This window comes from Cygnus olor, chromosome Z (assembly GCF_009769625.2).
Source record: "Cygnus olor isolate bCygOlo1 chromosome Z, bCygOlo1.pri.v2, whole genome shotgun sequence".
Lineage (NCBI taxonomy): Eukaryota > Metazoa > Chordata > Aves > Anseriformes > Anatidae > Cygnus > Cygnus olor.
The window spans coordinates 13,072,249-13,094,072 of NC_049198.1; the positions used below are offsets into that span (position 1 = coordinate 13,072,249).

Below are 21,824 nucleotides of genomic sequence, written 5' to 3' on the forward strand. Positions count from 1 at the left end.
CAGTTCATCTCTCCTACCTTAGAATAATACTTATTGTTTTTGTTAGATCCAATCTTTCACTTCATGAGAGAGAAGCAAATGACTAGTTAAATGTCTAGAATATAGATTTCTAGCTGTGGTAAAAGCATTATAAATCTTAAAATTATTTAGGGCTCAAAATAATAGTTTTGTTTTATTTTAGTGTTAATGCTGTCCTTTTCATATTAACAGGTTAAATAGCAGTGACACTGATGGAGAGCCCATGTATATTCAGATGGTAACGGCACTAGTTCTGCAGCTTATTCAATGTGTTGTGCACTTACCATCTGCAGAAAAAGATTCTAATTCAGAGGAGGAATCGAACAAAAAAGTAAGGAAGATAGTTTTAAGAAATCCTATTTCTTAATTATTTTTCATTTTTTTTTCCAAGAATGACTGTGTTTGTGGGTATAACGTTTTATGATGGTGGTCTAGTAATCAGATGGTGTAATTTTGTTCGCTGTAATTATTCGTTGCATGAGACATACTGATCTGGAAATAATATTTCTATGTATGCTCAAGTGTTAGTCTAATAAATCTTCTTATTTTTAGGTGGATCAAGATGTGCTTATTACTAACTCATATGAAACAGCCATGAGAACAGCACAAAACTTCCTTTCTATTTTCCTTAAGAAGTAAGTATAGTTATGTTCTTTAGTATATTGATGAAGCCAACTCTGAATAAAGTCTGTCACTCCTCAGGACAAACCTAATTTCTTAACTGTGCTAAATACCCAGTAGTGAGTTACTGATAGCAACGTACTTCATAGATCCCTAACAGAGTTACTTTCCTGGACAAAAAAATGTATGGCATAGAAATTGTGTGGAGAACTATCTGGTAGATTATATAGGATACTTTTATCAGGTGTCTGTTACTCATCTGAAGAATGAAAGAGAAGGATGAACAAATATTTGAGTGGTGAAACCAGATTCATTCAGTCATCAAAATGACTAAGATAGAGAAAACCTAGAATCACTTTCATATAGCCGAAGTTAGGAATGTCAATAGCTCAACAGGAAGAAAAAAAAATATATATATATACATATATATGTATATATACACCTGAATAACCTAAGTAAGCATTTTTTAAAAAAAAGTCCTGAGGTTTTTACTGTGTTAATTTCCACTGTTAAGCTGAGAGGCTGTTTAAAGATCTAGCCATCTCTCTGCATACTTCTGATATCATTAAAGAAGTTAAGACTGTCACATGTAACTGAAACATATCAGGTATGTTATCTTTTGAATTTTACATTCTGATTTTAACCTTGAAGTACATAATACTGAGATGTCTTATCACTCTGAAATAAGTCAGACCAGGCTTAAAGAGTCTAGAATCAATACCTCCTAAATACACCACTCCAGCCTGAGGTTCAGAATTTTACCTACCTCATCCATCCTTTTCATTAAGGCTTTAACTCAAAATAATAAATGAAAAAGCTTAGGAAAAAAAATGTGGATTAGCATGCAGTGCAACTTAGAGTTAAAAATGTTAGAACTATTTGTCCTTTACTGGATAAAATTCTTTTTCTTTTAGAATCACTTAAAACTTTTTTTTTCTGATTAACCATAGGATTACTTTTGTTTACATCAGAAGAAACACTAAAATGTCTCTAAGATTTACTTATATAATGCATTCTTTTGAACAGGTGTGGCAGTAAACAAGGGGAAGAAGATTATAGGCCACTGTTTGAGAACTTCATTCAAGATCTTCTTTCCACAGTCAATAAACCAGAATGGCCAGCTGCAGAGTTGCTACTTAGCTTGTTAGGAAGGCTATTGGTAAGGGATTCTTGTTTTTAACTATGAAGACTTGTTTATTTCATCTCCATCTATTACAGGAATGTTTTTAGATAGTTGGAGCAGACATGCAGCATCTAAGGTGTATCACTTACTGTAAATGATAAAGTTTAGGTAAGATGATCATTGATAAGCAACTTGGAAAAAGCGATACGTAAATTGTTTCTCATAGAAGTACACTTCTACTATTCAGTGACATTTTCTATATTTAAAAAATACCATTCTATAACAGATATTCATTTAGAGTAAATTCAGACTAATAGCTGTAACTACTCATGTTAAATATCCTCTCTGGACTGTTCATTCAGCACAGAATCTGAAAACAGATAGGTAGGTAGTTCCTGTACCAATACCATTTGTTTATGGAACATGAAATTTTACAGAATGTGAACATTTTTGCTGATGTGTTTTAAGAGAGTTGTTCTTCAATATTAATTACAGTGTAATTAACACAGTAATTTCACAAAATCACAGAATGGTTAAGGTTGGAAGGGACCTCTGAAGGTCATTTGGTCCAATCCCCCTTCTCAAGCAAGGACACCTCTAGAGCAGGATGCCCAAAGACTCTACAGCCTCTCTGGGCAGCCTGTCCTAGTGCTTTTCTACCCATACAGTGAAGAAGTGCTTCCTGATACTCATTTAGAACCTCTTGTATTCCAGATTATGCCCATTGCCTTTTGTCCTGTCAGTGGGCACCACTGGCTCCATCTTCTTTGCACCCTCCCTTCAGGTATTTGTAGACATTGATGAGATTCCCCTGTGAGCATCCTCTTCTCATGGCTTAACAGTCCCAGCTCTCTCAGCCTCCCCTCATAGGACAGGCGCTGCAGTCCCTTGATCATTTTAATAGCCCTTTGTCAGACTCTTTCCAGTATGTCTATGTCTCTCTTGTACTGCATGGGGCAGACGTGGACATAGTACTCAACTTGCAGCTTCACCAGCGTTGAGGAGAGGGGAAGGATCACCTCTCTTGATCTGCTGGCAATACTTTGCCTAATGCAACCAAGAATACCACTAGCCTTCTTACTGACAAGGGCACATTGCTGACTTATGTTCAATTTGGTGTCTACCCAGACTCCTAGATCCTTTTCTGCTAAGCTGCTTTCCAGCTGGTTGTGTCCCCAGCACAGTTGGGCAGGGATCCATCTCCATATCAGAATGTAGCAAGGACCTGAGATCAGCCATGGGCCTCCTTCTTTGATGCCTACAATGCACCCTTCTGCGTGAGCTGCTGTGCAAACTGCTGTATCTGTTGGACGCTTCTGTTAGCTATACTCTGGGACATATGCTCTAGATTAGGCCTTTATGAAGGCCTCTCCTCAGAGAGTAGCTAGACACCAGCTAAAGGGATACTTGACCCCTTCCCTTAGTGGGGAGGCAGCTGCAACAGAAACTCCTGACGTCTTAGGTCAGGGGTTGTCTAACCATGCTTGTTAGAAACCCCTAGAGCTCATTAGGAGCATCCAGACTTTCTGCAGGCCCACACCCTACTGGTCTCCCCTACCTTTGTCCTTGCCTAACAGCAGCAGGCAACCTCAAGTTCCTCAGAGAGTTGCCAGGAGTTCCCCAGTGCTCGTGGACCTTGAACCCAGAAAGTTCTGAAGTTTTCTGAAGTTTCCCAAAGCAGGGCCAAAGACTGCTGCACAAATGGCTGCATCTGTTAGTTGTTTCTGTTAGCTATGCTAACAGCTGATTTGATCTGGGTTTTTGTTGTTGGTGGTTTTTGTTTGTTTGTTTTGTTTTTGGTTTTTCTTTTTGAATATGTTATAGTCCTCTTCCTAGTAAGATGTAGCTTTCATTACACTTGTGGGAATAATGAGGAAGATGTATTTTGATGGTTAAGATCTATGCTATGCTAGATGTCTGGTTTATTTTATGAAAGTGTATATTTAAAAAAACTCTTAACAGGCATACATGTAGAGAGAGAGAATAAAAGAAAAAAACAGTAATACAAAATAAGGATTGTATCTGGTGCAAAAGTAAATGACAATTTTACTGAATGTGGAAGTTTGGTAGAATTTTTAATAAGGTCACCCAGTATCTTGTGATAGGAATCTCATCTATAAAAATAAAAACTTAAAAAGTATATATTCTGCTTTTCTTAGGTTCACCAGTTCAGTAACAAATCAACAGAAATGGCTTTAAGAGTTGCATCGCTTGACTATCTTGGAACTGTAGCTGCAAGACTGAGGAAAGATGCAGTCACTAGCAAAATGGATCAAGGATCTATAGCCAGAATCCTCAAACAGGTGTGTGAGAGATCCCATGCCAGCTGGATTCAGTTGGATTGAGATGCGTCCATTCAAATGTTTGAAAATTATAAAGTTTATTTAAAAAAGCAAAAAGCAAACAAAAAAATATCTCCAACAAAAAACATGTGAAGAATCAGTTTTCATTGTTTTCCAGAAATCTAAACCATTGATTTATAAGTATCACATTTCTTATCTCATCGTGGTTATATTAAGTGGTTAATTACAGTGGTAAAACCAGTTTTACTGTAACAATATAGAGAAAATAATGGAGTGACAGCAACAGTTGAATTCTGTCTTCAGAGGCAATAAAAATATGTGTGTATGTAAGTATTTGCTGTCACAACGTGGTAATTGGGCTTATGGCACTTATACAGGTTTTAGAAAGTTCAAGTCTTCAGCCTGTAAGGTTAGATTTTATATGATGTGTCTGGTATTGGTCATCTTTACTTTATATGCAGGACTTGCATATATCTTTCACCAGAGAACGCACACGTGCATTTCTGCTGATGCTGATTATCAAAATGTTTCCAAATCTGCAAGGGTGGCAACAGATATCAAAGTGATATGTGCTTTCGAATTCTCTACTGCACATAGTATGAGAAAATCATCAGGTCTTATGTGTCCTTCTGAAAATACAGACTTGCACATTTCTTATGGGGCCTATACGCTTCTTTTTGAATTACTACCTGCTTGCAGTGTGATCAGATCTGAAGTTGAGTAGTCATATCAAATTCGCTATATCAGAATTTCCCTTTCGGTTGCCTGAAAAAGTATCCAGATCTATTTCGTTTATTCTATAATGACTGTTACAGATCTATGCTGGAGGAAACAATTCCACAATTCACAGGCATTCAAATAAAAAATCAAAGCTCATCTACTCCTCTGTGAGGCTGATAATTGCCATAACTTTTGTTGATTAGAATATCGTACTATATAGAGTGTCAAATCTTCACGTTCATGGTTTAATATAATGTATGCAAATGGTAACCTGATTTTTTTTTTTTAACAAGATCAGGCAGTAACTAGGTATTGGCATCTACAGAAAATAAAATTGCTTTGGGCAATTGAGTGCTAAAAGGATTTTGTTTTCAGTTATTCAAGAACTTAACATCATTGATGGTGGACAGTACCATCCATACATTATGGAAGTATAAATTATACAGTACAATTAGTATGGGTAGACAGTGTGTTGTTTATAAATGATTTATAACATAAGAAAAAATAACTACATGGAAATGTTTGTGTGACAGCTAAGTTTGAATTTATTACCCAGATGGAAAGACAGTAAGAGGATCCATTGGTGGACATAGCTCTAGTCATCAGGAAATTGTTTCCAATCAGGGGCTTACACCTCTACAGAATGTTCTTTCCTGTTGAGCTGAACACTCAGACTATTTGATGTTTCCTTCTACCCTCTGATATTGCTACCAGGGTATTCCCCAATGACTGATGAATGCTTATAAGTGTCTACTGTGGTTTGGACTCTTGAACCGTATAATTAGATTTAGGAGAAAATCTATTCATTAGTTTCTCTCTTTATACTCTGATCCTCTGGACTGTGACTATACCTTTTTCCACTTGCTCATGCTTGCAAGCTATATTATATACTGCACTTGTGACAAAATTCTCAAACTATGCTGTTCCTGCAGAGGTTAAAGTTCATTAAGTTGTGAGGTTTATTGCTGAAGAAGAAAATTTTTTGTAGCTGAAGAAGATTAAACCAGGAATTATTCTTTTCTACTTTTATAGTATTGAATATGATTTTATTTATGGGCTTTTTTTTTTCCCTGTTTGTTCTTTTGTATTTTTTTTACTTGTTTGAAAATACTTAGAGTTCATTAAGCACGTTATCCACAAAATTTAACATTTAAAACATTTAAATTATAATTTGTACATATACGAGGGTGCTAAGTGTTTACAAATGAACCTACATCACCATTATGTGCACTGAAACTTAGTTTAATCGCAGAGAGCGTGATTCTTTAATGCTAGATCCCAGAGGTTTTTAGTAATATCCTCCGTAAATTCTTTCCCTAGATACATTGAGCACAGTTGCTGCACTTTCTCTGTGGAGGTGCTTTATCCCTGGTAACAGTTATGCCAAATATTTTTGGCATACGGAATAAGTTATTTTTATTTCTTTAATGTTTCCCATACCTTTTTACTGTTGTCTGTGGTTTTCATATTTGTTTTCATTTGCATTTTGTCTTCTATGCCTGAGAAGTCACTGTTTCATTTTTTTTTTGTCTGTAAGATAACTAACAATGACTTTTAAATGTTAAACCTTGTGTCAGTCTGCTCTGTGTGATTTCAGCCTTTCTTTTTTTCTCAGTGACATAGTATCTTAACACAAGATCATAGAAGGAGAATTAATCATATCAGTCAATATGTTTTAAAACGAGTCTTAAACTGCTTTTAATCTTTTTTAGACTTCAGAGTCACAAAGTCTAATTTGCTTTAGTTTGTATGCAGTTTACAGGTTACTGCTTAAAATATTGTTAATGTTCTGCAATTATCAAAACACACTTTATTTTATATGTGGACACGCAGATTGTCAGATAATAATTACCACTGAGCAATATTCTGTTTTGTATCTCTTTCTCCTTCTGACAGGTTTCAGGAGGAGGAGATGAAATTCAACAGCTACAAAAGGCTTTGCTGGATTATCTGGATGAGAACACAGAAACTGATGCATCACTAGTGGTAAATTTCAGCTTTCTGATGTATATAAAAATAATTTCAATAACATGTTGACTGAATAAAATGACTTTCAGTCGTGCATCAGTTAAATTGACACCTTAACATACACTGTTGTCTTTTCCAAAATATGGTTGATGCATTAGACTCACTTAATCTCATTATAAATCTGTTAATTTCACTGTTTTATCTCTTTTTCTTTTCTGTGCATCCTGTTGTATGTCTCCAGTTTTCTCGGAAGTTTTATATAGCTCAGTGGTTCCGTGATACAACTATGGAGACAGAGAAAGCAATTAAATCACAGAAAGATGAGGATTCATCTGAAGGAACTCATCATGCAAAAGATGTTGAGACCACAGGACAAATCATGCATAGAGCAGAAAGTCGCAAAAAGTTTCTTCGCAGCATCATTAAAACTGCTCCGTTTCAGTTCAGTACATTAAAGTATGTTTCACTACTGCTGATTTCTGTATTAACCTTTATTAAGGCATCTTATTTGATGCTTTTAGCTATTTTTGATATACATGTCCTAATTATTGCATTGAATTTGTTGCAGGATGAATTCTGATACCGTGGACTATGAAGATGCATGTTTGATTGTTCGCTACTTGGCCTCTATGAGGCCGTTTGCCCAGAGCTTCGATATTTATTTGACACAGGTAAACTGTGCCAGAAGTATTAGTACAGTGAAACAGAGTTGGTTTCTGATTCTACACACTCTTGAGGTAGTGTGCAATACCTGCTCATTGCTGAGCACAGGTATTTGTGAGGCGATGATAACACTACGTGCTTTCATATTCTGTACTGATGGAAAATAAGTGCTTATTTTTCTTTTTCTTGCATGCATTTTATACGTCATATTGTGCTTATGTGATTTTCTTTGTGTATGTATATGCAAAATGATTATATTAAATGCACACAGTAAAGGGTTAATTACAGAATGTTGAAATCTTTTCGACAGTTTTTGTAAGATGCTTGCTCATTTGGTAGTGCTAACCCATGAAATGTATCTTAATTTGATTTGAAAATATATGTCAACATGGTTATTTGCTTGTACAAGTGCATGTTACTCCCACTCGCTTAAGAAGTTGTTTGACAGTGGGGTTTCTTTCCTTTTCCTGGGAGGACTAAAATGTTGGCATGGTGACATGTTTGAACTCCAGGAACAGTTTAGGCCGCATTACTTATACTGATCCACATACGTAGCCAGTTCTAGAGTTAGTGTCCAAATTCAACCTTCCTGTTAAAAGAAGCAGGGTGAAAGCCTCATCTGAATGGCAAAAGTACAATTTAAAGTAAAGGGACGTGGAGTGAACATATGGACCTTGTATGAATCTTGCTTGGAATAGTCTTAGAGATACAGCAAATCCTGGCAAATACCTATGCTGGAGTCATCAGTGCTATGGAGCATCATTTACATGCACCTCTTTACTGTCTGAGAAAATGTATTCAATTTTTAGTAGACAGATACTCTTATTTTAGTTAAATAGTGTACGTATTGTTCTTCTGCATTTTTGCCTTTATTAAGCCCTGTTTACTACCTTCCCGAAGCAATTGAAATTTTCTTTTTGTTCTCTTACTAGATTCTGCGTGTACTTGGTGAAAATGCAATTGCTGTTCGAACAAAAGCCATGAAGTGTTTGTCTGAGGTTGTTGCTGTAGACCCCAGTATTCTTGCAAGGGTAAAAAAAAAAAAAAAAAAAATCTCATCATGCACATGCATACTTAAAAGAAATCCTTATTTCTTATTTTGGATTTGTGTTGTATTTGTTCTTTTCAGCTGGATATGCAACGAGGTGTTCATGGACGGTTAATGGATAACTCTACTAGTGTACGAGAAGCAGCTGTGGAGCTGCTTGGCCGATTTGTGCTCTGTCGTCCTCAGCTTGCTGAGCAGTATTATGACATGCTGATTGAAAGAATATTGGTATGGTGACTTGTGATATTTATGATAAAGTAAATGGCATTGGGAAACTTGCTTTCAGCAGAACTTGTATGTTTAGTAATACGGGATTACAAACCCAACAGTGTATTACATTTCATTGTTTTAAATGAGGTACATCATCCTTGTAAGACCAACCGTGTAAAACACATCACTTCTTTCCAGTTAGGCTTTTTGGCATCAGAAGGTAAACATACGCAGAAAGTTGTACTGCAGCAGAACCATGATTGTGTTCCTTTTAATTCCACTGTTAAGATGCAGATTATGTGAGAAGAGGAATTCCATATCTCTGGATTTTGAGAGATAGGTTACTGAAGGCAAATTGGTAGTGTGAGACAATGAAGAAAGATCGACAGCACAGTATTCTAAAGTTTCCATTTGTAATCCAAAAGAAAAAAATATAAAACTACTTTGCTTTTCTATGCTGTGTTTTAGCTTTATAAAAGGTTTCCTGTTAGAAAGTTAGTTTTAGTAGTGTTAGAAGTTCTGGTTTTGTACAGGAAGCGTTTTTTGTCTGGATGTTCAGCTAAAATACAATGTTAATTTAACTATAAAGTAACATTAGCTTTTAGAATCCATGTCATGTAGATTTTTAGTCAAGTACTACTCATTTACTGTACTTATATAATAAAACATGTTTGTGAGGGGCTCTAGAGATAGCTGGCACCATATGCTTACAAGCATGCATGAAATAATTCATGCTGATGTTCAGATAAACAGGTTTTGAATATGATCATATGAAGTGAAACTCCTCATCTACCACCTCAGACAAAGCCTAGGAAAATGGAAAAGGTTAGCTGCACAGGGCTTATCCATAAGCTTTGTCCAAAAGCTTGAAGTATTACTGTCCAAATCTACAGGGGTTTTGTGCGTTCAAACAACATAGTTAAAGCATCATTACATCTAGCTTTTAAAATCATGGAGTGGAATTACACATATGCAACATCATGAGCTCCTATACAAAAGAGGGTATAAGTGAAGGAAGCATTTCAACATAAAGGGCACTCAAACAGCCATTTAGAATTGTTGCAAATAAAGTGGTGCAAGTTATGCTGACCTTTCATATAAATGCACTCTAGAATATTTTAGCTGCCTTTTCTAAATACATTTTGTAAGCAAAGTTGGTTGATCTTCAAATATTAGTTCATATAACACAAATTAATTCATACGTCAGAATTGTTTTCAAGAGTGTAATGCTTTTATTATCCTCACAGGATACAGGTATCAGTGTCAGAAAAAGAGTCATAAAGATACTTAGGGATATCTGCATTGAACAACCAACATTTCCCAAAATTACAGAGATGTGTGTGAAAATGATTCGAAGAGTCAATGATGAAGAAGGCATTAAGGTAGAGTAAAACATATCCCTCAGGATTTGAATTATCATTGTTTTAGTGTTTCTATTTTTTTGACAAAAATAATTTAAAAAATATTACATTGCTTATTTGTAAAGTTTGTGATTTTTATTTACTTTTAATTTTTGAGAGAGTAAATATCTTCTTACATTGCTGACTTGTTTTTCTTTCTCTTGTTTGTTTTCTTCAAGTTCTTACAGTCAAAAGATCAAAAAAAAGTTATTTTCTAGAGGTTTGTTTTTTTTTCTGATTGCAAGAATTGTGTATAGTACTTTTCTAACAAGTAAAATTGGTGTATGAAAATTCTTCCTGCACACAAAATAAGCTTTAGGGCAAAATCAAGTGCTTGAACTTAGTATATACCAGACATGTAAGTTCTCTGGTCTGAGGTATTTATGTGTGTTTTTTTTTGCATTACTTTTGAACATTTTATTAATCACTTACTCGCCCTGAAATGTTACTTATGTGTTCACATTCTGCTTTTTCTGGACTGTATATGCAGAAGGGCACAAAAGTAAGATTATGTGATAAATCATAAACCTGACACTGATGTTTTTGTTTGACTAAGCAAAATAATTTTAAAATAGGTGGGTAGTTAAGAAAACACCTGTAATAATTTTGTATCACTCTTTCAGTGGCATTTGAAACCTGCAACTTTAAAGTTGCACTATATATTTTTACCACTTGAGACATGTTAATACCAAGTGGCTTTCAGAGAAGACTGTTTATCAAGAAGTAGGATCCAAGTCACTGGAAGCCAGAGCAAAGGTGCTGCTACAAAAGGAGGTTGACCTTGTTCCCTCTCCTTCATTCCCTTTCCTTTACAACAACCTCATAAAAATGAGGTGGTGTCTAAAATGTATTTTTTATGCCTCCATGGACAAGGAGATATACTTAAAACAGTATGCTTTGTAAGCAACGCGGAAATAATTTAGTTCCCTTTCCCTCTGTTCCACCTTTTCCACCATCAAAAACATTGAAAGGGAACCTACTTCTAAGTTTGGCTAGAGAGACTTGGATTCTCTCTCTTCCCTACCTTGTCACAACTGTTCTGAAGACTCCAAAATAATCTACCACTGCTGCTAATTCTGCTGTAGAAATCATAATCTTGTGTTTAGTTTTTATTTTCTCAGGGTGCTATGTTTTCCTGAGGAATGCAAATTAGAGCAGGAAAGTTGTAACCATTTGTAAAGAAAATGGTTTCTGTAGCATCGTTTCCCAGTGAAATGTTTAGAGGCTAGTATATAACTCCTGTAATATTTGATCTGGGTCTGCCTCTGATAGCATTCTCTACAACAGTTCCACTTAGTTTGAACAATTCCTCATGAAATGGCATGTATCATCAGCAAATCTATAGTGTGGACATATGAGAGAGAACATCTATGTGCCAAGATCGGCTTATTTATTTCTGCTAATACTTTTTTTTTTTCCCCTTCAGAAATTAGTAAATGAGACATTCCAGAAGCTCTGGTTTACTCCAACTCCACACCATGACAAAGAAGCAATGACCAGGAAAATACTAAACATCACTGATGTGGTATGTTATACAAATTTGAATTGGGTTATATGCAGAAATTGATTATATTTTTCGTGTCTTTGAAACATTATCTGTAGTCTTTTAGAAAGCGAAAAATACACAACTAACTAACGTATCAGATGGTTTTCTTTATGTATCTCTTGGCATTGAATGTGTGTGAGAATTATTCATCTGATGGAACAAGCTTTAGAAACTTTAACTCATGAAACATAAACTCACAAATAACGCTGCTAATGATAACTGGGACCACCAGTTGTGTAAAATACTTGTTCAGTTAAAACATATTAAATTTTTACTATATATGATATCTCCCAGCAAATGCTAGTAGCAGCAGATAGTTGCCTAGCTAAGAATCACAGAATTGTAGGGGTTGGTAGGGACCGCAAGAGATCATAGGATCCAACCCCCCTGCCAAAGCAGGTTCCGTAGAGCAGCTTCCCTAGAGCAGGTTGCCCAGGTAGGCAAGAAATGGTTTCTTAGAAGTAAAAATTCCTCAAACAATTGATAACATTTATTTTGAAAGATTAATAAGTTTTCTTTACAAATACAGGGTCATGTCCTCACCTAGAGTAAACTAATAACTGCGTAATTGTATCTACTTTGTGGAAACAGTAAATTAAACAGCATGTCTCAAAAATCTGTTTCCAATAAAATGCTTATGCATTTGTAGTGATAATGTGTTGTGTAAAATCACTGTGCTGAGAAGGTGTATTAATATGAATTTAACAAAGATGTAAAGATCAATTAAGTCCACTTAAAATTGTGTGCAGCTTTACCCTGCTTTTCAATAATTTTACCAGATAAAAATGTAGAGTGCGTTTTTCCAGACTGAAAAGTCAGTCAATTTGACTTGAGCTTAACTCCATTCTTCTGCTAATTCTGCCTGAGAGCACCTGTGAGCTGATCTTGATACATGATGAGAGTTAAGGATTGGTTTGTTTCTATTAAAATGTGTGTGTGTATATATATATATACGTACATATATACATTTTCATATGTGTATACACATTCATTTTTGATATGCTTTAATGTGTAAAAAAATGTTGTTCTACAAAACCAAAATTTGCAATGGCCAGTAAAATATGTAGGCCTTGCATTGTATGGAATATATATAAATTCTGGAACTACTGAAATGGTGAGAATTTTTTTCAAATGCAGAAAACAGTTTCTAATCTATAAAGATATAAAATCATCTTACTGTTGCATATTTGCTGTTCTTTAAAGATGACATCTGCATTGAAGTAATATTTCTTCAGGTTCCTGTTTTAACCAGCTTATTCTCAATACTGCTTTTAGGTTGCAGCTTGTAGAGATACAGGGTATGATTGGTTTGAACAGCTTCTTCAAAATGTAAGTAACAAAATTTTAAGGTATGACATAATCATTGTAAGAATATTAATATTTCTTTTGATACTGAAACGCATTGGAGGGGTACTTCAGAAGCAATCCTTTACAATAGACAAATTCAATTAATGCCCTTTAAACACCTTTTTTTTTAATCTTTATTGCTGCAGTTTTCTTTGTCTCTGACACTAGTTTCTCTATTTCCATGTAAAAAAATGTTCTAGAAATATTTCACGTTTTGGTTTTCATTTTGGGAGGTTTTCGGTTTTTTGTTTTGTTTTTTAATTTCTTGGTGTCTTCAATAATGAGTGGCATAACATGAAATCCACAGTTAAGGTACTTAGTTCTGAAATGAGCATCTGGTTCAATGTAGACTATTTTTTTCAGTGATAGATACATATATTTTCACATCTAATATATCTGTTACACAGTTTGTAAAAGCAGTGAATAAAGTATTGCTTACTTCTACATTATGTTTTACCCTCATTTTTCTAAGAAATGAGCTTGCTTTGTTTATATCTATTAGATTGTAGTATCTTTCTGCTCTAATTCTTGTATGCACTGATGAATTTTAAAGCAAAATTAACAAAATCATCAATAAGGAAATTAGAGGTCTCAAAACATTTTACTTTAGCCTGGAATGCCAAGAAAATAGTTAGCCAAGCCAAGTTAGCCAAGCCAAGTCAGCTTAATGCTTACACTGAAAAAAAGACTATAGTTTGGGGGTTCAATCCATGTTAGATATTAAAGGATCTTAAGGATTACAATTTCAGTACCCAAAGTTTGATTACTATGTTCTTAAAAGTGTTTCATCTTAGACTGATTTTTTTGTTTAATGACAAAAAAAAAAATCCTTTTGCCTTTTCCCTATTTTTTACCTAAGCATTTTGAAAAGTCTTCTATTAATTACTCTTGGCAAGTATGACTAAATTAATATTTTCCTCGTAGTTCATGAAGCACAGAGTTAGCTTTCATCCCAGTGAAAACATCAGTAGAACTGCTCTCATCTATCCTTTTGTCACACTTAGTTTTTCTTTAATTCTCTTGCATTTCATTTTGATGTTTTTTTACTTCCTTTAAATTTTTCTTCACCATGGAGCTTTTATGGAGACGTTGAAGAAACTATCTCGTAATACAAAATGCTTGTTTACTTGTAGTAATTATTATAAAACCAGTATTTATCCAATGTATATGAATGAATGAGACTAGAGAGGCCTAGTGGAGAAATCTTGGCAAGTTAGAGAGTTGGGCAATCCCCAACAATACGGAAGTTTAACAAGAGCACCTGACAAGGGGCAACCCTGAATACACGTGCAGACTGTGGGATGAGAGGCTGGAGAGCAGCCCTGCAGAAAGGTATCTCGGGGTTCCCGTCAACATCAAGTTAAACATGAGTCACCAGTGTGCCCTGGCAGCCAGGAGGGCCAGCTGCACCCTGGGGTGCATCAGGCACGGCACTGCTAGCCAGTCGAGGGAAGGGATTGTCCTGCTCTGCTCTGTGCTGCTTCAGCCTCACCTTGAGTACTGCGTGTCGTTTTGGGTGCCACAGTACAAAAAGGACATAAAATTTTAGAGAGCCTCCAAAGGAGGGCTACAAAGATGGTGAAGGGTCTAGAGGGCAAGATGTGTGAAGCATCTGAGGTCCCTTGGTTTGTTCAGCCCAGAGCAGAGCAGGCTGAGGGGAGGCCTCATGGCGGCCTGCAGCTCCCTCACGAGGGGAGCGGAGGGGCAGGTGCTGAGCTCTGCTCTCTGGAGACAGCGACAGGACCCGAGGGAACGGCATGGAGCTGCGACAGGGGAGGGTCAGGCTGGGTGTTAGGGAAAGGTTCTGCACCCAGAGGGTGGTCAGGCACTGGGACAGGCTCCCCAGGGCAGTGCTCACAGCACCAAGCCTGAGGAGTTCAGGAAGCCTTTGGACAGTGCTCTCAGACATTTGGTTTGATTTTTGGGTGGTGAAGCCAGGAGGTGGACTTGTTCATCCTTGTGGGTACCTTCTAACTAAGGAGATTCTATGATTTTATGAATGTAGCCTTTCTACTGAATCCATTTCTGTTTCATCTGCTATAGCTTTTGAAGTCAGAAGAGGATGCCTCATATAAACCTGTGAAGAAAGCCTGTACTCAGCTTGTTGACAATTTGGTTGAGCACATCCTTAAATATGAGGAATCTTTATCAGGTAATATTATTTAGAATCCAGTAGCTCATCCACTTTGCATTTTAAATGCAAATAAATGAATATTGTAAGAGTGGTTGTTAAAATCAATGTGATGAAAAACTACTGTTTGGGAATTCCTATTACAAAACCTGTTGTAGTGAATTCTTGCATACAAGTTCATTATTATTATACAGTGTTCAAAAGTACATAAAGTTTTCCTAATTTTCCCTAACTAACCACAATAACAGAATTATTTTTAAAGTAATTTGTCAAAAGTTTTAGGTCACTAAAAACAAAATAGATACAGAAAACTTTATTTGCCTAAGTGTGTTCTACAGTTGTAATAGGAATCATTGGCTGGACCAGTGTTCTGTATACAGTATTTATGAAATAATAACGTCTTTGAAGCATTCCTGTTTCTTACTTCACATATTTTGTGATCATATACAAATGCTAACACATTATGTTATCATCTCTAATGCTCTTACCTAATAAGAATATATAAGAATATTTTATATTGAGGGATATGTCATGGAAGAGATTGTCATGGAAAAGATATTCATATGATAGTTAGGCCATATGTTTTTAATTGATCAAGTAATACTTGGATCTCATATCATTTGTATATTTTCTAATTTTTGCAGATTCTGACAACAAAGGCGTGAATTCTGGTCGCTTGGTTGCTTGCATAACCACTTTGTTCTTATTCAGCAAAATCAGGCCCCAGCTAATGGTCAAACATGCCATGACCATGCAGCCATACCTCACCACTAAATGTAGTGTAAGTAGAGAAAATTAGAATATCAGCCTTATTTTTTCCCCAGATAATTAAGCATAGAAATTAATGGCTATTTTGCGTGCTTAACAAAATTGAAGGTAGGAAAAGAGAAATAAAATTCTTTCTGTTTCCTGAACATCCTACCTTCTGAAGGTACTAGGTCATTTTAATGGTCTGTGTCACTTCTAAGATGCTGTTCCTCACCTTCTCCTCCACATTTTACAGCCAAATGAAACTGAAATGTTTACTGCCTCTTTTTCTGTTGAGGACTGAAAATCACTTTTTCACCTGTTACAAAATCATTTCTTAAACTTGTTTTGTTTTTCAGTCACAGTCTTAAAAGTAGTTAAGATTTAATACATGAATATTAAGCCTAAAGGCTTAATCTATGATTCCTTGAAACGTATAGCAAATATATCAGAATGAAAATGTCCTACTCTGTCCTTTAGCACTTCACCTCTTCCTTCCCTAGTTTCCACTTACGCAGCTCTGTTTTTTTGTGTCTCTCTATAAGACAGTTGAGTTCACAAAAATGTTATGGAGTTATAATGGTAAACCAAACACTCCAGTAAAATGTCCCTCTGCCTCTGACATACTGTGGGGCTTTCCGCCATTTTGATTAGCACAGTGGGCTCAGTGAAGGTTGCAACAAATCCCTGATCTGGCAGAAGGAGCAGGGCAGATCATGCAGCCACGGCTAAAGGAGGAGCATGGCTGAGTAGGTGGCAGTACCCCATCATAATAGGTCAGTTGCCCACAGAAAGACAGGTTTTTGAGAGTCTTGTTATCAAATAAGTTTGTAGGTATATCCAAACATTTTCTGGGTTCAGCTCTGAATCATTCTTTAGGCACATCTACAAAAGACTTTTAGAGCTGCTTCGGATCAAACAGTATAGGAAACGGGTGTCTGATTATACCCTTGATTATACTTGCTACAACATCTCTTTAGCAGTTTATATACATTTTGTACTTACATAGGTTGAAATAAATTGTAGAATTAGTTCACCACTGTCAGCTTGAATATGTAAATAGTTTGATAATAGCATATGAAAATTATCCTATTATGCTAAATGAGCCTGAGTTGTCAAAAAAAAAAAGTCATTTTTTTACCAGGGTGTATATTTCATATATAAAGTATTTTCCAGAGGTTCCTCACTTACAACGCGTATATAGTCGTGATTATGCAAACTAATAATAATTTTAATTGTAATTTCTACATTAGTGGACATAATTATCTATTTTGTTTAAGCCACCTTCAGCCGTAACACAACTTTGTTTGTTGCTGATACCTGTTGCCAGATGTTGTGTGTTCTCTAGCATGTGTCAGAAAGTGTTCTGTAAATTCGTTGTAGGACTTCTAAAGAAAGAAAAAATAAATAAAATTGTCAAGACCAAGAGTTGATAAGTTTTCAGGTCTGCTCATAGCCTTTATGAAAGCTGAAGTTCTGCTTCAACAGATTTTTTTTTCCAGAGGTTCCATAAAAACAGGAACTAGGTTTCATAAAAATTAGTAATGTCATATCAAATCTAAATAATATAAATAGCATTCTAAATCTTTACTAAATACCTCAGTCATATCTTAAGTAAGAGCTGTGATTTTTCACTATCAGTTCATATTAATAATACTTGTTTAATAGGTAACATAGCCGGAAATATTAAATGCTGTAAACACTTCTTTTTCAGACTCAGAATGATTTCATGGTGATCTGCAATGTTGCAAAAATCTTAGAGCTTGTAGTGCCACTAATGGAGCACCCAAGTGAGACCTTCCTTGCCACTATTGAGGAAGACCTCATGAAACTCATCATCAAATATGGCATGACGGTAAGCTTTTCATTGCTAATACCCAGTTGTTGATTCAATTTCACATTCCAAAATGCATGGTTTTGACTTAAAGAAAGTCTGTCTTCATTACAAAGTTGCTTATGCTGGTCATGGGACTCATGAGACACAAAAAAGGCTATGTTCTTGGTTTACTGGAGTTTGTATATGTTGTTGCTATATTTTAACAATTATGAGTTTGGGCAGTTTTTCAGAGCAGTCTAGGAGACAGACTGTCAGAGAGTTTGTTTTAATTCTGTATTGTTCTATGGAACCCTCAATTTTAAATTCTAAGTATGTAATTCATGTGTTCTTTCTTGCTCCTAGGTTGTACAGCATTGTGTGAGCTGTCTTGGGGCTGTTGTGAACAAGGTCACCCAGAACTATAAGTTTGTGTGGGCCTGTTTTAATAGATACTACGGTAAGTAAAGTCATAACATGTAATTTTCACTTTTCAGTTTTGGCAACAAGTCTTAGGAATGCACCATGTTTAAACACTGTGGTTAAAACTTTTATCTTATTGTAGGTGCGCTTTCAAAATTAAAAAGTCAACATCAAGAAGACCCCAACAGTACAATACTTACTGCCAATAAACCAGCACTCCTTAGGTCACTTTTCACTGTTGGTGCACTGTGTCGGCATTTTGATTTTGATCAGGAAGATTTTAAGGGCAACAGTAAGGTAAAAAAAAAAACAAAAACTTGTATTTACTCTCCAAGTCTTACATGTACTGAATGTTCCAGTTTTATTTGAAAGCACTGTATTCCTAGCTGTTCAAAGCTATATTTTTTCAAAATGCATATAATAATGTTTTGGGGTTTGTAAGTATGTGCAAAGTCCGTGCAGGAAGATTGTTTCTCCTTTTCTTGTTAACAATTATCTTTTTTGAAAGAGATTAAAAACATCTGTTTTATCTTAAGTATTATTCTTGTTTTAATTTGCTTAGGTTAACATTAAGGATAAAGTACTTGAACTGCTGATGTATTTTACAAAGCATTCAGATGAAGAAGTACAGACGAAAGCCATTATTGGCCTGGGTAAGAAATATTAATAGTTTTTATTATTTTGCTATACAAAACATCTATGCATTCTAGCAGGAATTCATGTATTTCTATGGTGGCAAGGGAACTTGTGGAAAAACTACACTACATGTTTTATTTGAGAAATTGCTAGAGAAATGTAGTCAAAGGGATGCTAGTTGTTTACATCTGCAGCAGAACAGATGCTTTTGACAGAGAAAGCTCTTATGATATGTGTCCAAGTCTTAAAAAGCAGCTGATTTCCAAAATAATGGAGATGTTCTTTTTTTCCCCACATGCAGGTATGTTGTATCTCCAAATCTTGTTTTTCAGTCCACAAGGCATAGTTAAAGAAAAACTAGAAAAAATGGTGGAAAAATCTTGAGCATTTTAAGTGTAGGGCCAGATCTTCCACAACAATCAAGAGAACTCTGGTAGTTTGTACCAACTATGAGGGTTTATTTTGTACCAACTATGAATTCACTAGGCTCTGAGATGATGCCATAGCCTAAATATCAATTTTTCTTTTAGTATTTTGGCTGTATTTCAATTTTAAATTCTTTATCTGAAGGCATTAGTATGGTATCTCTGTGACTTGAAATACTGCATGGGCTGCCATTGAGTGTGGTCTTTATCTCATTCGTACTCTGCTCCAGGACAGACACTTTAAGTGTGAGAGAACCTTGTTTGGGTAGATAGACCTTGGTTTCTGGAAGAGTTCAGTTCATGATTAAGGCTTAGTCTAAAGAAAGTTCTCTCTCATGCGTGTGAGCTTGCTTTCACTTAACTGTGAGCTATAGTTTCACTATGGTCAATAATTTGCCTCCTTATGCTGCTGTGTTGATGGCTTTTTCAATGGCTAGGAAGAACTCTGAGGATAGGGACCAAGACTTGATTTGATATTCTGTGAGAAACCATTTCAGACAGCTGAGCAGGATTAATGGCTTTAGAGTTGCCTCAGTTGCAGGAGTAATGATATGGTGTTCTGGATTACCTCGAGTTTTTCTAGGCACTGCATCAAGGTGCATGCAGTTCTGTAGTTGAGTCAATTTAATTGTCTTTTCCTGGATATTACGTGGAACAGGGGCTGCCGTGCTAACCATACACGATTGCTTTACTCGTGGATGCTGACAACATTGCATTAGCCAAAAATGTTGCTAAATTATGGATTGAAGTGTAATCAGTTCAGAGAAAGGGGTGTAAGTGGGGGTGGCTATCAGTAGGCTTTTTCAGATCTTTTCCTCTCTGCTTCTAAGTACCTCAGTCTTTTTAATTAAACCTCAGACAACTGTTTTAAGGGACTTACTGATCTCATCTACATACTGGTTCCATTGTGGGGTTACCTGTTGTATGCATGGAGATGTAGACAGTGGCAAAGGTCTACCTTACAGGCTGGTAATTGAGTCAAGCTGTCAAATCATTCAACATTTGTGCAATAAGAGGAAAAAGAGTAGCAAGCTATTTCAACATTTATACACAGTAAATGTGCCACATGAAGAATGCGTACTTTTCTATCAGTAATTATTAGTGTGTCCTTTTGGTAATGACAGTTAACAGGTTTAGTCTTTGCTTTGGGATATGTCACTCCTGTTGAGGGATTAAGTTTAACCATAAGTCATTTGGGGCCTGTTTATAGTTCTTTTCCCAATGTGTACTTGCAAGGCAGGTCAAGTATATAAAATTTAGGTAGTGAATTTAGCTAAATCTGTAAGTTTCTAACAGGTAGTGTCTTATTAATGCCAATTTCAGTGCTCACTCTTAACAGAGTGAAAATAAAAGTATGAAGAAAATTAGTGTGACTGCAGCCCCAAGATGTGAAGTCAGTCCTTAAAAGAACACAGCAGATGCTTTTTTTTTTTTTTTTTTTAAAATCTCCTGTGGGAGATTCTTATGCCAAATAAGATTTCTTCCCTGCTTACTGGGGATGGAATATAAGAATTTCCCTGCAAATCCTGGTATATGAATTACAAACTCATATAAGCAAGTGAATGAAGAATGGATTATGGGTCATTCCCATACATGCACATGCTTCTGTGTTTTGTTTTTTTTTTCAAATTAACCTTAAAAATAGATTGAACTTGCTCAGAGGTGGTCAAGTTATAAACATCATTATACATTTGTACAGAGGATGCAATTATACTGTGTAATTCAGAGACCATCATCATTTTTTTTTTTTTTCCTCTTTCTCCTTCACATCCCCTGCCTTCTCTCCTTTCCTTGTTTTGAGACTGAAATGAGGTCAGTCACACTCAGGTCTTGCCTTGGATTCAGACATTGCCTACACTGTACTCTCTGTGCACAGAGCCATTTTTAAAAATCTGACTCAGTATTCCCTTTGTTACAGCTATTTTTATACATTGTGTTGTTTTTTTCTCACATTTTTTTCTGCCATTTGTCTTTATATGTTTTCCATTTGTTCATTCAGAATATTATTTTCCTGTGGACACAAAAAAGACATTTAATGTCTCCTTTACTTGGAACAGTCAAAAAAAAATAAACCAACTAGTAAAACATAGTTTAAACTGGGAAATATTTCTGTTACTGTTTTTTGTGATACAGCAAGAAAGCTTGTTAGCAGCAGTTCATAGAATCACAGAATGGTTTGGGCTGGAAGGGACCTTAAACACCACCCAGTTCCAACCACCTGCCATGTGCAGGGACACCTCCCACTAGACCAGGTTGCTCAAAGCCCCATCCAGCCTGGCCTTGAGCACTGCTTCACAGCTTCTCTGGGCAACCTGTTCCAGTACCTCACCTCCCTCATAAGTAAAGAATTGCTTTCTTATATCTGGTCTAAACCTACCCTCTTTTAATTCAAAGCCATAACTGTTTGTCCTGTCACTGTGCTCCCCAATGAAGAGTCCCTTCCCAGGCTTTCTGTAAGCCCCCTGTACATCTACAGTCATGATCTAAAATGGTATACATTGTCACTAATTTAATGTTTTACTGAAATAAAGACTTCTCTGAGTAAGAATAACCAGTTCTTTGTCAAGGGTAAAGCTGCAGCTAAAACCAGTTTTATAGTATGTATCTTACACCAGATGTAGTTTTGGGAGCACTTCAGATAGTTTTCAAGAGACCTTAATAGGTGTATGAGTGATGACAGCA

At 35.9% G+C, this 21,824-nt stretch overlaps 1 protein-coding gene across 9 annotated transcripts in view; it reads left to right on the forward strand.

Annotated features, from left to right (window-relative positions):
* Positions 1 to 21,824, forward strand: part of NIPBL (NIPBL cohesin loading factor) — a 169,993-nt gene that overhangs the window by 139,038 nt on the left and 9,131 nt on the right. For all 9 annotated transcript variants that reach the window (XM_040542240.1, XM_040542236.1, XM_040542237.1 and 6 more), the window contains 18 exons: positions 211 to 349; positions 571 to 653; positions 1,666 to 1,798; positions 3,922 to 4,065; positions 6,682 to 6,771; positions 6,995 to 7,209; positions 7,322 to 7,424; positions 8,349 to 8,447; positions 8,546 to 8,692; positions 9,922 to 10,056; positions 11,501 to 11,599; positions 12,896 to 12,949; positions 15,011 to 15,119; positions 15,743 to 15,879; positions 17,560 to 17,700; positions 18,025 to 18,118; positions 18,224 to 18,378; positions 18,644 to 18,734. In XM_040542240.1, the coding sequence (XP_040398174.1) occupies positions 211 to 349; positions 571 to 653; positions 1,666 to 1,798; positions 3,922 to 4,065; positions 6,682 to 6,771; positions 6,995 to 7,209; positions 7,322 to 7,424; positions 8,349 to 8,447; positions 8,546 to 8,692; positions 9,922 to 10,056; positions 11,501 to 11,599; positions 12,896 to 12,949; positions 15,011 to 15,119; positions 15,743 to 15,879; positions 17,560 to 17,700; positions 18,025 to 18,118; positions 18,224 to 18,378; positions 18,644 to 18,734 (2,168 nt within the window). The remainder of the gene's footprint in view (positions 1 to 210; positions 350 to 570; positions 654 to 1,665; positions 1,799 to 3,921; positions 4,066 to 6,681; positions 6,772 to 6,994; positions 7,210 to 7,321; positions 7,425 to 8,348; positions 8,448 to 8,545; positions 8,693 to 9,921; positions 10,057 to 11,500; positions 11,600 to 12,895; positions 12,950 to 15,010; positions 15,120 to 15,742; positions 15,880 to 17,559; positions 17,701 to 18,024; positions 18,119 to 18,223; positions 18,379 to 18,643; positions 18,735 to 21,824) is intronic.